The sequence below is a fragment of the Hylobates moloch genome, unplaced genomic scaffold (genome assembly GCF_009828535.3).
Source record: "Hylobates moloch isolate HMO894 unplaced genomic scaffold, HMol_V3 SCAFFOLD_9, whole genome shotgun sequence".
In the NCBI taxonomy this organism is placed as follows: Eukaryota; Metazoa; Chordata; class Mammalia; order Primates; family Hylobatidae; genus Hylobates; species Hylobates moloch.
The window spans coordinates 39,816,332-39,831,903 of record NW_026652284.1 but is presented as its reverse complement, the minus strand read 5'-3'; the positions used below and the strand labels follow the sequence as shown (position 1 = coordinate 39,831,903).

The 15,572-nt window shown below is 38.5% G+C and overlaps 1 protein-coding gene across 2 annotated transcripts in view; it reads right to left on the bottom strand.

Annotated features, from left to right (window-relative positions):
• CA8 (carbonic anhydrase 8) overlaps window positions 1-15,572 on the bottom strand; it is a 97,753-nt gene that overhangs the window by 14,522 nt on the left and 67,659 nt on the right. For both annotated transcript variants that reach the window (XM_032759709.2, XM_058444107.1), the window contains one exon: window positions 9,285-9,454. In XM_032759709.2, coding sequence (XP_032615600.1) covers window positions 9,320-9,454 — 135 coding nt within the window. In that variant the 3' untranslated portion in view covers window positions 9,285-9,319. The remainder of the gene's footprint in view (window positions 1-9,284; window positions 9,455-15,572) is intronic.

The following is a 15,572-nucleotide window of genomic DNA, read 5'->3' as shown; positions in this document are numbered from 1 at the left end:
TTGCATGTAATGAAAACAAGTTTTAACTGCAATGTTTAAGTAAAACTGAAGTAGCCCAAAGGATGAGGCCAATCTATATGTACCAACATAAAAATATCTCAAAGACCTTTAGTTAAAATGAAAATTTCTGTTTCTAGTATATTCTTGTTAAAAATATTTTTAAATATCATGTTTCTCACCCTTCTGAGGGTTGTCAGTGTTTACCTTTCTCTTACACGGTTTCTTCTCTAACCAGAACTCCTATGTTAAAATCTTAACCACTAAGGTGATGAGGTGAGGCCTTAGAGAGGTGATTATATCGATCATGTGGGCAGAGCCCTCATGATTGGGATTACTGCCCTTATAAAAGAGACCCCAGAAAACCAGCAGGCCCCTTTTACCATGTGAGGACACAGTGAGAAGGCACCATTCTACAAAACAACGAGTGGGCCCTCACCAGATACCAAACCTGCTGGTGCCTTGATCTTGGGCTTCCTAGCCTCTAGAACTGTGAGAAATAAATTTCTGTTGCTTAGATGCTAGTTTACGGTATTTTGTTATAGAGGACCAAATGGAAGACATGTAACCCTTTCCCTTCTTCGGGAGATGGCTTCTACCCCCAGTAAGGGGGTCTGGGTAAATTACTCCACACTACAATAATCCTTTCCTCACCCTTATGTAATTTCATTTCCATGCTGAGATTTTAGATTCTCTAGTTTTTGCCGTATGTAAGCAATTTGCCATACATAAGCATCAGAACCATAACCTATATATAAATGAGATAAAATAATAACAAGAAGGTAAATCAGGAGACGTCAGTAATTTTATCATGTTTCTGTGTTTCCTCAATAATTGCTAACAGCTAGCTACATATCAGTAGATCTAATGTAGCTCAGTTTTCCAGGGCCCATTTTTAAAAGACTTCATATAAATAGCTCAGATATTTAAATCAAATGCCAATAATACTACCTTATTTTGTGGATGACAATAACAAACCACCACACTCCTCCCCATCAATTCCATCACTCCCACTGTGCTCAGATGTGGATTCAGATCCTTCTCAACACTCTCCAGACAGCTGGTACCAATCAACCAGAGCTGGCATGCAAGTTTGAGTGCTATATGTCTTCTTGTCTTTTATTATTTTATATATTTTTTATTTAATCTCGTATTTAATCTTGTATTTATTATCTTGTATTTAATCTTGCCATAACAGTATTATGTAGAAGAGAGGGGAGATACTCTTGCAACAGTCATGAGGAGATGATGCTAACTTTATGGGTTGTGATGACAAAGATGGAAACACATAGATGACTTTGAGAGCTATCAGAAGGCAAATCTGCAGAACTTGACGATAAATTGGAAATATGGGGTAAGGTAAAGAAGAGAGGTGTCACGCACGACTCAGGTTTCAAAGAAAACTGGAAGAGAGGCAGGTCTGTGAAGGAAGACAATAAATTCAATATTGTATATGTTGAGTTTGAGATGTCTTTGATACATCTAAAAGAAAAGTTCTACAGACAGTTGGGCATTCAATTCTAGAAGTTAATTAAGAGACCTAGTCTAGGAATGTAAATGAGTCATATGTTGCTAGTGGTGACAAGCTGTGAGAATGGATGAGTTCACCTACAGAGACAGCCCCAAAAGCTGAACTATGAGGACTCCAACATTAAGTAGCCTCCTAAAAGAACATTCGTGCAGCATGCAGAGGATGAAAGGTGGTGCAGGTAGAAAGAAAACTGGGTATATGGACACCAAAATAAGAACGTAGCAAGAAGGCAGGCAGTATCAGAAGCTGCTGAGAGATCCAGTAAAATGAGGTCTAAAAATGCCCCCTTAAAAGTTACTGCCCTTAAAAAATTTATCATTTTTCGGTGAGGAAAAAAACAAACATTCCTTTTGTCGCATCACTATATAACAATAAAATATCTAAAATATGTAAAAGACAACCTACAGTCACACTTTCATAATTTCCAAATAATTCCAAGATAAATATGAAGTTCACAGAAGTAAGTAAATACTTTCATTTAATTGACAAATATTTATTTGTAAGGTACTAGATGAGGCTCTAGATTGGTCAACTAGGTTTACTTCAATATTTCCTAACCTAGAAGTTTTAAATTTCATGCTGTACTTTAATGCAACTATAATCATCTCCTTGAAAGCTGAAAGCTGTTCAGAATCAGAACTGACCAATGTAACAAAATAAATATCTGAATTTTTAAGGGCATTATTTTTAAAAGACTGTTTCCATCAGTTTCATTGGTTGTATAATTTGATAGCTTTACATACTTCGGGAAGACAAACTTTCTGGGACTCATTTTCTTTTTTTTTTTTTTTTTTTTGAGACAGAGTCTCGCTCTGTCGCCCAGATTGGAGTGCAGTGGCGCGATCTCGGATCACTGCAAACTCCACCTCCAGGGTTCACGCCATTCTCCTGCCCCGGCCTTCTGAGTAGCTGGGACTACCGGCGCCTGCCACCTTTCCCGGATATTTTTTTTTTTTTTTTTTTGTATTTTTAGTAGAGACGGGGTTTCACCATGGCCAGGATGGTCTTATCTCCTGACCTCATGATCTGCCTGCCTCAGCCTCCCAAAGTGTTGGGATTACAGGCATGAGCCACCACGACTGGCCAGGACTCAGTTTCTTTATTGATAAAATTTTCAAAAAGCAATGTCCATCTTGAAGAGTTGTTCTGAGGTGAAATGAGACATACATGAACCACCTCTCATAGTTCTTGGCACACTATGGCACACTACAATTTATTACAAACAAATTATTATTACTACTGGAGGGTTGCCATTAAGGGTTTGTTAGCCTTTAACTCAAGTATAAAATTTAAAAACTATTTTTTAATTTATGCTTACTTCATGCTGTGTCTAAGATAGCTTAACAAGATCTCAGCACACATCCAGGATTCAACCTCCCATCCCTAAAGGGCATGTGGAGGAGAGGCTGGGGCATCTATGGGCTCTGGCCCCCACCTGTAGACTCTAGCATACTCCCTATTTTAGGTCCCCCAAGATCACAACGAATGCTTTGGATCATTCCAAAGAACTTACCAAAACATATTCTGCAGTCTCGTATTGTTCTCTGGTTAAATAAATTTGTGAAATGCTGTATACTATACCATACCCCCTTGGAGTTCACATAGGTCCTTGGCATATTAAAGGTTCTCAGAAGTCTTGCATGAAGAAAACCTGCTTAATGAAGTATGTTACAAACTTGTTTGACTCTACTGCATAGACATTTATAGTCTGGTGGAGTAAGTGAAACTAAAACTGCTAAGTGCAGTAGAAAACAAAAAAAAAATAATAATTTAAAACTAAACTAACATGGTACTAAACTCAGAAAGCAAAGAAAGATTAGTAAGGCCAGTTTACTTGGCAAAAAGACTTCATGGAGTTAAAACCTGGTCCTTCAAATATCAACAGCATTTAAATAGAGAACAGAGAGGAGAACATTCTAGACTTTAGGTTAGTAGATTTCTAGGAGTGACCCAAAAAAGGCAGACAACTAAAACAAATTGTCAAGGTGCTAAGAGTAAAGATACAAAAAAGAAAAATGAGATGCTTACAAACAAAGCTGAAGGTCAGGTAAAATTTTACTGAAAGAAAAACTTCCCTGATTGTCACTACTCTTACAGTCTAATATGAACTCTTTGTATCTGCCTAGTAACAATCTAGTTTTTAATAGAGGTTCAATTCCTTAACCCCTTATTTTAATCTGAATGAGGTAGACTTTTAGGCAATGCTCTCAGTTTTTCCAACTGAAAAAATAGTAATCTCAGTATAAATCCTATTTTGATTCTATTTTCCCTCTATTTTTAAGATTTTTAATCATAATGAAATGCTGACATAAAAGCTTTGATACTACTGCTTCTATAACACCCTCTTTTAAGAGGTACAGAAAATATTAAAACAAATTTATTCAATGCTTTTTTTAAAAAGTATCTCCTTATACTCCTGATTAAAGTATAGGTGATTTCCAATGATTTCTGCACTTGTTTTTTTAGCATTTTTAGTAATTTCCTCAGATGAATTTTTAAGCTTTATGTTTCCAGTTGGAGACTTACTAACAAAACCTCATTCATAAAAAACATTCATTTCATTTTCCTCCTCATTTACCTGCTTCCTGTTCTCTCTGGTTTCTCTTTTCCATGATAAATTTAATAGAGACACAGGAAAGCACATTCATCATAAACCAGGGAACTATAATATCCAGTGCTCGAAGGGCCCTTGTGAGGTCTGTGGGAACATTTCCCCAATCCCTGTCCAGGCACGTTCCCACCTAAACCACCTAGGAGCCTCAAGTATTTAATGCCTTAGTCTTCCTCGAAAACCCACTCAAGATTTAAACCACCTACTTACAGGAAAGGTCTTTCTTGTAGCCTCTAGAAATAAATTCTTTCCTTAGCTAATTCAAAGCCTTTTGCTGATACTTAAAAGCCATTTTTTTATGTCTGCTTTTGAGTATCCATGAGGTAAAAGGCATGAAAGAACATGTTTAGATGACAAACTGGTCACAGTGATTTCCTTATGGAAAAATATATTCTTTAGGTTTAAAATCATGAAATCTACTGTATCTAGGGTATCAGAACATATTAACATTCAACATACAAGTTGGCCCATGACTGCAAAACATTCTTCCTCCCAAACACAATTTTGTTTTAATTCATAGTAGGAGGAAAAAATCATTCTGAAATTTTTATCCATGATAAATTATTAACATTTCTAAAACATAAAAAGGAAGAGACATATTTTAAAGCAGGAGTTATTCTCTTTGTTTAGTAATCTTGAAGAGAGCTCATACAGCTCTTGTATTTTTCATTGGTGGGTTAATAATTTTTATATCACATAATCAAAACATAATAGGTATTCTGAGCATCCTTGGCGTTTTGGCATTTTACTGAAACCATTTTGAGATCTGGTAGGAAATCCATTCCAGTTGGAGGAAATTCTATGAGATATAATAAATAGAAAACAGCTACATCTACAGAGCCTTCAATTCTCACCCTAACGCTGTGCATCACGTTAAATCATCAGAGGAGAGTCCAAGTTCTATTGACTGAAAATATGGCTTTGAGCTTTCCATTTAATCTGGAAGGATAATAGCTTTCAACTACTTGGTCATTCAGAGTGAACATTCTCACTTTCCTCACACAGGCACCCCCTTCTCTATAATGCCTTATCCTTTTCTAACCTATAACTCTTTAAGGTTATCAAAGAAGACTAATATGAAATTGATACTTGCTATAGCTTTATTAAAGCTAAGAAGACAATATTATTAACTGCAAAAGTACAAGTAGGGAAGAGTTCCACAGTTGAGGATAACTTCAAAGATCCCAAAAGAAAAATAAGGGCAAGTTTGACAATGGGACTATTTGGAGATGCTTGCTGAATAACCCCATTTTTCTGGCTTTGTTTCTTTTTTAACGTATTTAGGGCATTCTTATTTTTCACCTTTAAGGCAGAAAAAAAGAGAAACTAAAGAGCCATGTGACATTGCTTTTTACAGAAAATAATTATAATTCATTATAGTTACTGTAAACATGTATACAGCTTAACAATATTTAGGTCACAAGCGAGACAGTCTTTGAGCAGTCAGAATAGCCTTTTAAAAATGGGCTAACACTTTATGAAATAAAAAGGCAAATAAATAATCATGTTTGCTGGAAGATGAGTACCAATGTCATGATACCAAAAGTAACAAGTAAACTGGATCTTAAACTTGTTATATCATTTGTTCATTGTTATTAAAATACATTTAGTTCTCCTGCATCATATAGAAAATTCAATGGGTAAAGGATCATTTAATATCAATAGGCACCCATAAATCTGAACTAGCACCGCTGAACCAAAGAATTTCCAGCACCTGGATGAATTACATACTAATTCTTTAAACAAGTATAATACAAAATCATAGTTCATACTTCTTAAATGGTAATATAAAAAGTCACAGATTACTCATGGGAATAATAAAGCTTGGTTATCAAAGTCTTCCAGGTGCCCAGACATGTCATTTTTTTAAAAATCTGTCATTTTCAGTCTAAAAACTAAAGTTATTTCAATAAAACATAGCCAAAATAAATCTGAATTATTTTAAACATTTTTTAGAGAACAGCTACCAGAGAAATGTCTTTTCCTTTTTAGTTCCAAGAGCTTAAATGAAACATTCATGCATTAAATTCAAAGTCTGACTGTCAAATCATTTCACTTTAATAAAAATTTGAATTACCTGCCTTAGGGCATTATTAAATATCAAATAAAAAGTACACACACATAAGTCTGATTCCCAATATAATTTTTACATAGAACTCTTGACTAGATTTGTATTACATATTTCAAGATAAAAGGATAAAAACAGCATTCATGAAAAAATGAAATAACAATTCATCACCTTAGAATTCCTGTACCATTCTTAGGAATCTGGGAGCAAATTATCCCCTTTAAGTAATCTCAGCCACCAAGATAAGGACACAAATGTATTTTCCTTTTAGAAATAGTACCTAAATTGTAATTAACTCAAAATTTTGAAAAACTACACATTATTCATCTATCATATAAAGAATATGAAGTATGTGAAATATACAAAATCTCATAAACAACGTTTCTCTGTGTGTGTGTGTGTGTGTGCGTGTGTGTAAAAGAGAGAGAGAAAATAATAATAGTCATTTAGATATTTAGCGAATGGCAACTCTGGTCTAGGACCAGATACAAACCAAACATTCAAGGGAATAATCTCCCTTCATTAAAAGTATCATTTATGCCGGGCGCGGTGGCTCACGCTTGTAATCTCAGCACTTTGGGACGTGGAGGTGGGCGGATCACGAGGTCAGGAGATCGAGACCACGGTGAAACCCCGTCTCTACTAAAAATACAAAAAATTAGCCGGGCGTGGTGGCGGGCGCCTGTAGTCCCAGCTACTCGGAGAGGCTGAGGCAGGAGAATGGCGTGAACCCGGGAGGCGGAGATTGCAGTGAGCTGAGATTGTGCCACTGCACTCCAGCCTGGGCGACAGAGCGAGACTCTGTCTCAAAAAAAAAAAGTATCATTTACAGGTATTGACATTCACAGGGAGTATACTAACTAAACCTAGACTGGAGAAATGCATAAATTCATGCTTTGCAACCCTCATCCCACCCCCGCTGCCTCTTGGCCTCTCCTGTGAACACATCCTTCCCTTTTCCTCTGCTCCTAACCCATCTTCGCTGCTGCTCTCCCGCTCCTAGCTCCTGCCCCATTCATCATTAAATGATAAGAGCAAGTCATGGGTACACAGCAGCTCTAAACCACCACACCTCCTTCTTTCTTCCTTCCCAGTGCAGCACAGAGAGTGCCCATCCTCTCAGCAAAAGCCAGGCTCCCTGTGTGCTTGGGATTTCATCCCTTTCAACTTTTCAGACTTCACTGCTCCAGCTCCTCCCAGAAGCAGTACCTTCAGCCTCCCTCCATCTACTTGCTCCTTTCCCACACCCAGTATATAGACAAGTTCTATTTCTTTTGTTTAAAAAAAAAAAAAAGATTTCCTCAATCCCACCCCCTCTTTGTTGCTGCGGCCTCCTGCCCCACCCCAGCCCACCAAGGTGGCTGCGACCTGGAGTCTCCAGCTCCTCCCTTCCTATGGGCTTCAGCCTGCTGCAACTGCATCCCTCCTCGATGTGTCACTCGACCGCCAGTGTGGCGAAACTCTTTAACCTCTGCCCATGTCGTGGTGAAGAAAAAGCGCTCTGCCAGTCAAGCTGCCTGGATCTCCTTCGGCTCCACTGCTCAATAACTGTATTACTTTGGGCCATAACCTAACTTCTCTGTGTCTTGGCTAACTTGTCTGTAAAGCCTCCCACAAGATTTTATGCACACTTGATTAAGTAACCCCATTAGATCCATCAGAACATTATATGAACATATACAATGTCTACACCCAATACGTCCCTATTTCAACCCAGACTTGTTTTCTCTTCTCTACTCTTGAAATGCTAATGACCTTCATGACCAGGGTCCGCTATTGCAGTTTGTCGTTGACAGGCATCTCTCACTCACTGTGCTGCAACTCAGCTCTATCTTCAACCAAACAGGGCCTCCCCACAGCTTTCTCACTGCCACTCAGTGGCACTGCATCCAGGGTTTCCAAAGTGTAAAACCCCAGAAGTTATCTTTGACACTTCCATCTCCCTCCACCCCTCATCCAATTCATCACTAGCTTATAACCTGCGATTTTTATTTCACATACATCAACTTCTCTCCACCTCCACTGTCTCTATTCTAGTGTCCAAGCCTCCACGTCTATCACCTTGGCTACCTGGCAGACTTCGTTTTTTTGTTTTGTTTCATTTTGTTTGAGACACGGTCTCAATCTGTCACCCAGGTTGGAGAGCAGTGGTGCAATCTCAGCTGACTGCAGCCTCCACCTTCCAGGCTCAAGTGATCCTCCCACCTCAGCCTCCTGAATAGCTGGGACTACAAGTGTATGCCACCACACCCAGCTAATTTTTAAATTGTTTATAGAGATGAGATTTCGCTGCTTCCCTAGGTTCTATTCCAACAGATGCTTTCCCCTTGGGAAGCTGTGGTTCGCCAGTGATGTGCAATGACCTATGCACTTAGGCGATTTACAAGGTAAATAATCCAATATATAGTCTTTTTTATATTTTATCTCTTCCATGTTTGTGATATTTTATTTTGTTAGTTCCTTAAGAGTAAGGAATACATACATTGAATTCGATATATTAAAATACATAGATTATGTTTCAACCAATAGTGTATCATATTCAGATAATTAATAAGTGCTTCTCAATTTATCATATAAAAGGGACTTCCATAGAAGAAGTATTTCAGTGTATGCCAGATATGCTCCCTACCCTGAGAAACAAGAAGATCAATTCTGCAAGAGACAAGTAGGGTCCACACTAAGGCTTAGACGCTCCCCAAGTCCCCTCCTGTGTGCTCCTTGGTCACTGGGACATGACTGGTGCTGCTTCAGGGGAACAACATGGTAAGTTACTAAAGAGGTATGCATATCACTTTTTCAGGGCCTGAGGGTGTCTGTCCTTATGAAAGCCACCAAAACTTGGAATTAAAGGCTACTCTGATAGGAAAATATAATTATAGTTTTTCTTCAATGCTGCAGAAAATTAAAATAACTACTTGACCTGTAATTAACAGAGCTCAAGAATGTGTCATAAATTTTATCAAGATGAAGTACATATGCTTTTATTACTAAATTACCAGGATCACAATAAGTGTACCTTTGGTATGCTAGGTTTAAGTAGCTGTGCACCTCATTTTCCTTACTTAATCTGGACATACCCTCATGAAGACAGACTTGCTCCTGTCCCCTTTGGCTACTGAAATGCAGCTCTAATGACTCTGTCACTAAGAGGCTGAGTGGGCCGAAAGTTGTCTCCCAAAATCCCATCACAGCCTTCCACAAGTTCTGCCCCCTTAACATGTGTCCTCAGCCTTCGAAATTCTTCTATCTGAAAATAAAAGCAGAAGAAAATAGATTAATCAATTATCAGACATTAACAAGATTGGAGTTTCATAAATGACATGCATAAAATATGTATAAATTACAAGAATTATTAAAGAGAAAATTAAAATTAAGCTTCAAAAAGAAAAAAAAACAGATTTAATTCTTCCCGACCTAAGACATTTGACAGGACCCTTTCAAGAGATGACAACAGAAGTAGACATATCAAGGTCTCTGAACAACTCAAATAGATAAAGAAATCTGCTCCATTTGTTAATGTAAAAATGATACAGGCCGGGCACAGTGGCTCACACCTGTAATCCCATCCCTTTGGGTGGCCAAGGTGGGCAGGTCACAAGGTCGAGAGTTCAAGACCAGCCTGACCAACATGGTGAAACCCTGTCTCTACTAAAAATACAAAAATCAGCCAGGCATAGTGGTGCACGCCTGTAATCCCAGCTACTCAGGAGGCTGAGGCAGGAGAATCACTTGAACCCATGAGGCAGAGGTTGCAGTGAGCTGAGATCGCACCACTGCACTCCAGCCTGAGCGACAGAGCCAGACTCCATCTCAAAAATACAATGATACAAACCTCTCCCAAAAAGGTTTTATGCCTATCTATAGCATAATAAGAAAAAGTGAACAAACGAATGTTCTCTTAAATGCTTTCCAAGTACATTTTAATTAATGGATTCTTATGTTACTGTATATAAACACTGATTAGATCTTAGATTTATGAGATAGATTCGAGGTTTCCTTTCATCAAAAGACTTCTGCCACTTTTCTAGCCCTCTGGAGAGCACAGGTCCAAAAAATTGATTTTCCGCAAGTCTGAGCCCAACTTCCTGTCTTTACAATATTGACTTTCAAGTTCATTTCCCTTTCTTGGGTGGGCTCTCCAGGTCCCATGGCTTCCCCACTGTAAGTGAAGAGGTTCTCAGAGTCCTCAGGGACCTTGCCCATCAGCCGCCCTACAGTTTCTCTAAGAACCCAGAGCCTGCCAGACATGACTCTCTGGGAAATATTAATGTTTAAGCAACAAGCAAAAGTGATGAGTGCTCCCCAGGCTTATTCCCATCTATCGATTTAACTACAGAGTTCATTGTTAATTCACTTAAGTGCCACACAGTCACCTGACACATTCTTCACTCCATATACAGAAGGGGAAACTGAGGCTGGAACAGTTTTGAAAATTACCAGATTAGCTAGTGGGTAAGTCTGACAATTCCAAGTCTACCTGCTCTTTTCTCAGCTCCACAGCCATCTCTTTAGGAATTCTAGTCAATTCAATATAATCTGTCTCCTTCACATACCCCAGGGTATTGAGCAAATGTGATTTGGGCAGCATCAATCCACCAAAAGTTCACCGTCTGTGTATCAAGGGATTATATCCACAAAGATCCTTAATATGACATAGCTATAGAATTCTGCCATTCATAAAGAGAAATGAAACACGACAGCAACTAATTCAGGGGTTTCCACAAAGTCAAGAGACACCTAGAGACTTTAGGGGGGCCACGAAAGCCCTGAATGATATGCAAATTTTTACATGTGCATTTTCCTCAGGAGAGGCTCCCTGACTCCAAGAGTTGAATCCCACAACATTCTAATTCAATACACTCATATACAGAGTTGGAAAAAAATTAAACGGCTAGTTCGATTAGAATCCGGGTCAGAAAGCCAGCTTCTTTTCTGTGGGTTTTTTGTTTTTTTCTCTGTACTTACATGTGCTTCGAATGTCTTATTTTTCCATGTCACTGAATACTGATTGATTTCCCTTAATGAGATTAAGTCTGACCCAACTGGGACTGTCCTGTTTAGTTTTTTATTATATCTATATGTTGTATTTACATACAGGAGCCAGTCAGATAAGCAATCAGCTGTTTAATCTACTCGATGGCTTTTCGCTAGATCTTCTTCAGGTATTAGAATGAAAATACGAGTAGCATCTATTGCTTGTTGCATCTGAAAAACTTCTGGAGACGAAGCTGCATAAGAATCCCTTATTATTTGCTTTCACCTTAAAGTTTTCCCTAAGTACAGAGTGAAAAGGAACCTCGTCAGTGACAGAATCTTATGCTTTTTCAAAAAGAAGAATATCACGGTGAGGGCAGTGGACTCTGTACCCAAAGGCCAATTCTTGTCCTGCTCTGCCACCTAAGACCCAAACGATCAAATGACTTCACCTCTTCAAGCCTCAGTTTCCACATGTGTATAACAGAGATAATAATAACAGTATTCACAAGGATAGCCTAGGAAATAAGAAAGAACATTCATGAAAATCACTCAGCATAGTTCCAAGCACATAGGAAGTGTCTGACAAATACTAGCACTTCTATTGCACAACTTCTTTTGAAGTGAAACCTTTAGCATTTTGAGATAAATATTTAGCTACAGTTTTATATGCAGAATGCATTTATAATAAACCAATAATTCACTGAGGAAATTTAAAGTCATCTCTCCTAGCATTCACTTTCCATGTAATCATACTTAATACCTGCAACCTGAACCTATGAAGCATGCACAGGTCACTGGGGAGCAATGTGGGCTAGGAACTTTACTGCCTCAACATATGAAAGAATCCATTTTTTATTGACTTTGAAGATTATTTTAAAGCTGGGTTAATTTTATATTTATGCATTCTGAACTGGAGATAAACCTTTCAAGCCCCAGGCCTCACCCTGAAGCACATTCTGTGAAAACAACTTCTTCCAGAAGAGATGATCTGAATCAACAGCCAGCCAGTCTCAAATCACTATACTCTCAGAGAAAACTATTTCACAAGAAATGTTTTTCTCTGATCACAGCAACACTTTGAAGACTTCAAACATCAACAGAGATGGAGGGGAAAATGTGTCTTTCTGAAATGCCAATTTTTCTAAAGCAACCACCCACAAAACCCTTTAGTCACTTCAAATGGTTTCAAGTACATACTGCATCAGCCACACTGAAATGAGAGATTGTGATAAATGAACAGAATAATAGAATAATATTTCGGGATAGAAATCTTTAATGAAACTCAAATGTCAAGGCCTTCCAGAAACCATTATTATCACATATATCTGAATGTATGACTGCATCTATTGTTAATGCTACTCCACTTAAACATGGTATTTATTTTTAACGAATTTAAGAGAAAACTGAATGCGGGGCACCAACATCGAACATTTCATGGAGAAGTCCCCATCTTCTGCAGGTATTAGATTCAACAGCCACTGTTCTTTGAACTACAGGGGCACTCCAACTGGTCTAAGATATTTATTCCAATCTTCGCTGCCTCACAAACCAAATTATCCACTAAAAGTTCAGCTTTAAAACTGCTTCTTTATTAATGCATTCAAAGGGCTAATTTCCAGGGTTTGTAGTTTAGTACTACTTAACTTTCAGGAGTTCCCAAGTTCTAATAGATTTATTTTGACTTGCATTTCATGTGTCATCATGTTAAAAGAGAAATACAACACATAAAAGTCAGTATGCTCTATCCATTAACCCATCTATGGACATTTACGTGGTTTCCCTGTCTTGGCTTAATGAACATGGGAGTGCAGATATCTCTTCAAGATACTGACTTCAGTTTCTTTCAATCTATATCCAGAAGTGGAAATCAACCAGACATGGAAACACAAGTATTGTATGAACTCACTTATATGTGGAATCTAAAACAATCAAACTCTTAGAAGCAGAGAGAAGAATTGCAGCTGCCAAGAGCTGGCAGGAAGCGGAAATGGGGATGTAATGGTTAAAGGTTACAAAATTTCAGTTATGCAAGATATATAAGTCCTCGAGCTCTTCTATACAGCACAGTGCCTATAATTAATAATACTGCATTGTACACTTTAAATTGCTAAGATGGTAGATCTTATGTTAAGCGTTCTGACCCAGTAAAATATTTTAACAACAAAGGACATGGGAGGAAACTTTGGGAGGTGACAGATATTTACAACCTTCATAAAATGGTTCTTTATAAAAGTCAGTGCTCTCATTTTCTTTTATTATCAATAACAAGAGTCAGAATAACACAATTCCAAATGGTACCAATCAAATTAAAAAGTCAAAAGCAAATTGTACTTAAACAGTCCATATATGTATACAGAGACAGATATAGACAAACAGAGAGAGAGGACTCTCCACCTTTCATGTACTGCAACCTTGTTTTTGCCTCATTTCTCTTCTACCCCATTATATAATGTTCTATCTAAAACCAATGCTCCCTCTTCCTTACTGACCTCTCATTCATAAACCAACTCTCACTCTGTCATGACTCCTTAATCGATCTTTTCAATTTTTTAGAGGAAGAGAGTAGGAAGAACATTCACTCCCTGGTAACACCGACGTCAACGGTCCTGATGCCATCCCAGCCTAAAGGAGCCCCAGCCTTGGCCGCGGTCGGCCCTCATCACCTCAAGAGAGTTTCTGAGCCACACAGATTTAAACATACTAAAGAATTACAGATTAGAGAGCTCACAACCACAGGGAAAGTGCTGCCTATCAGTTAAGACACTGAGAAAATACATATAAAATCTCTACAAGCAATTAAAAAGAACACATTTTAAGAAAGGGAAGAAAGAGTCTCCCCAGAGAGAAGATCCTTGATTTGCACTGTCCAGGATGGCAGCCACCAGGTCCACATGGCCACCAAGCACTTGAAATTTGGCTTGTCCAATCTGAGATGTGCTGGAAGTGCAGAATACACACTGCAAGCCAAAGACTCAGTATGAAAATAAGGAGAGAAATCTCATCAATAACTTTTTACTTTGACTACATGCTAAAATGATAGTATTTTGCAAGTATTGGGTTAAATACACCATTTGAATTAATTTCTTAATTTCACCTGTTTCTTTTGACTTTTTTTTTTTTTTTTTTTTTACCATGGCTACTAGAAAGTTTAATATGTGGATCACATCATGTTCCCACTGAACAGGGCTGGCCTAGCGCTGCCCTTCACACACATCTTCAGGACCTCGGCATTCTCAGGTTACAGCGCTGATCTCAACTACATGTAAAGACGAATGCAGGTACATATGAAACAGTGGTTCTCAAAGTATCCTCCCAGAATAAAAGTGTAAGTTGTCAGCAACTACCCCAGACCTACTGAATCAGCAACACAGGGGTGGAACCCAGCAATCTGTGCTTCAACAAGCCTTCCAGGGGATCTGACACATGCTCAAGTCTGAGAACCATGGATGTCTTCATCTGTTTTGTGCTGTTATAACAGAATACCTGCGACTGGATGATATATAAAGAACAGAAATGTATTTTCTCACAGTTCTGGAGGCTGGAAGCACACGATCAAGACATGTGGCATTTGGTGAGGGCATTCTTCATTCGTCCTCATGTAGCAGAAGGCAGAAGGACAAGCGAGCCAACAAGAAAATGCTGTGTGAAGCCTCTTTCTTAAGGGCCTTAATCCATTAACAAGGGAAGGACCCTCATGGCCTAAACACCTCTTAAAGGTCCCACGTCTTAATACATCACATTAGCAACACTTGAATTTTGGAGGGGACCCATTCAAACCATAGCGATGGGCACAGAAGAAAATCTCCAACAAATGATCCCAATCATTAAAAATCTACAACAAATGTTCCCAATCATTTGAAGTGATTGTCAAACATAACCATGCTGTGGCCCTATGGCAACCTGGACTTTAGGGAAACAGCCCCTTCGATTCCATTCGGAGCATGAAGACCCCTGAGAAAGACTTGCTGCTTCATGAATGGGGTCAGACTTCCTCGACTGTCCAGGGCCAGATGTGCTTCTAGATCCCACAGGCTGAGCACATGCCAGGCACTAACTCGGGCTGTCAGGATGTAAAGAATCCTACTTCCCAACTCACAGGAAACATGGAATGCAGAGGCAATGAAGAGGAGGAAAGACTGAAGAAAAGAACATTTAAAGCAGTTTTCAATATTCTAGAACACATATCATGTATCCACAGGGTGAAAAAACAATAAACACATTCATATTCCTTCATTTCACTGGTGTTATTTTAAGTTGAAAGAGAAAGGAAAAAACAAAGACATTTAATATGAAAATGTAGATAAACTAAGAAATAAGTAGGGAGGGAATGCAGAAAAAAGGAGGAAGAAAAGGGCAGGAAAAGGACAGCAAAACTTAATTATCAACCC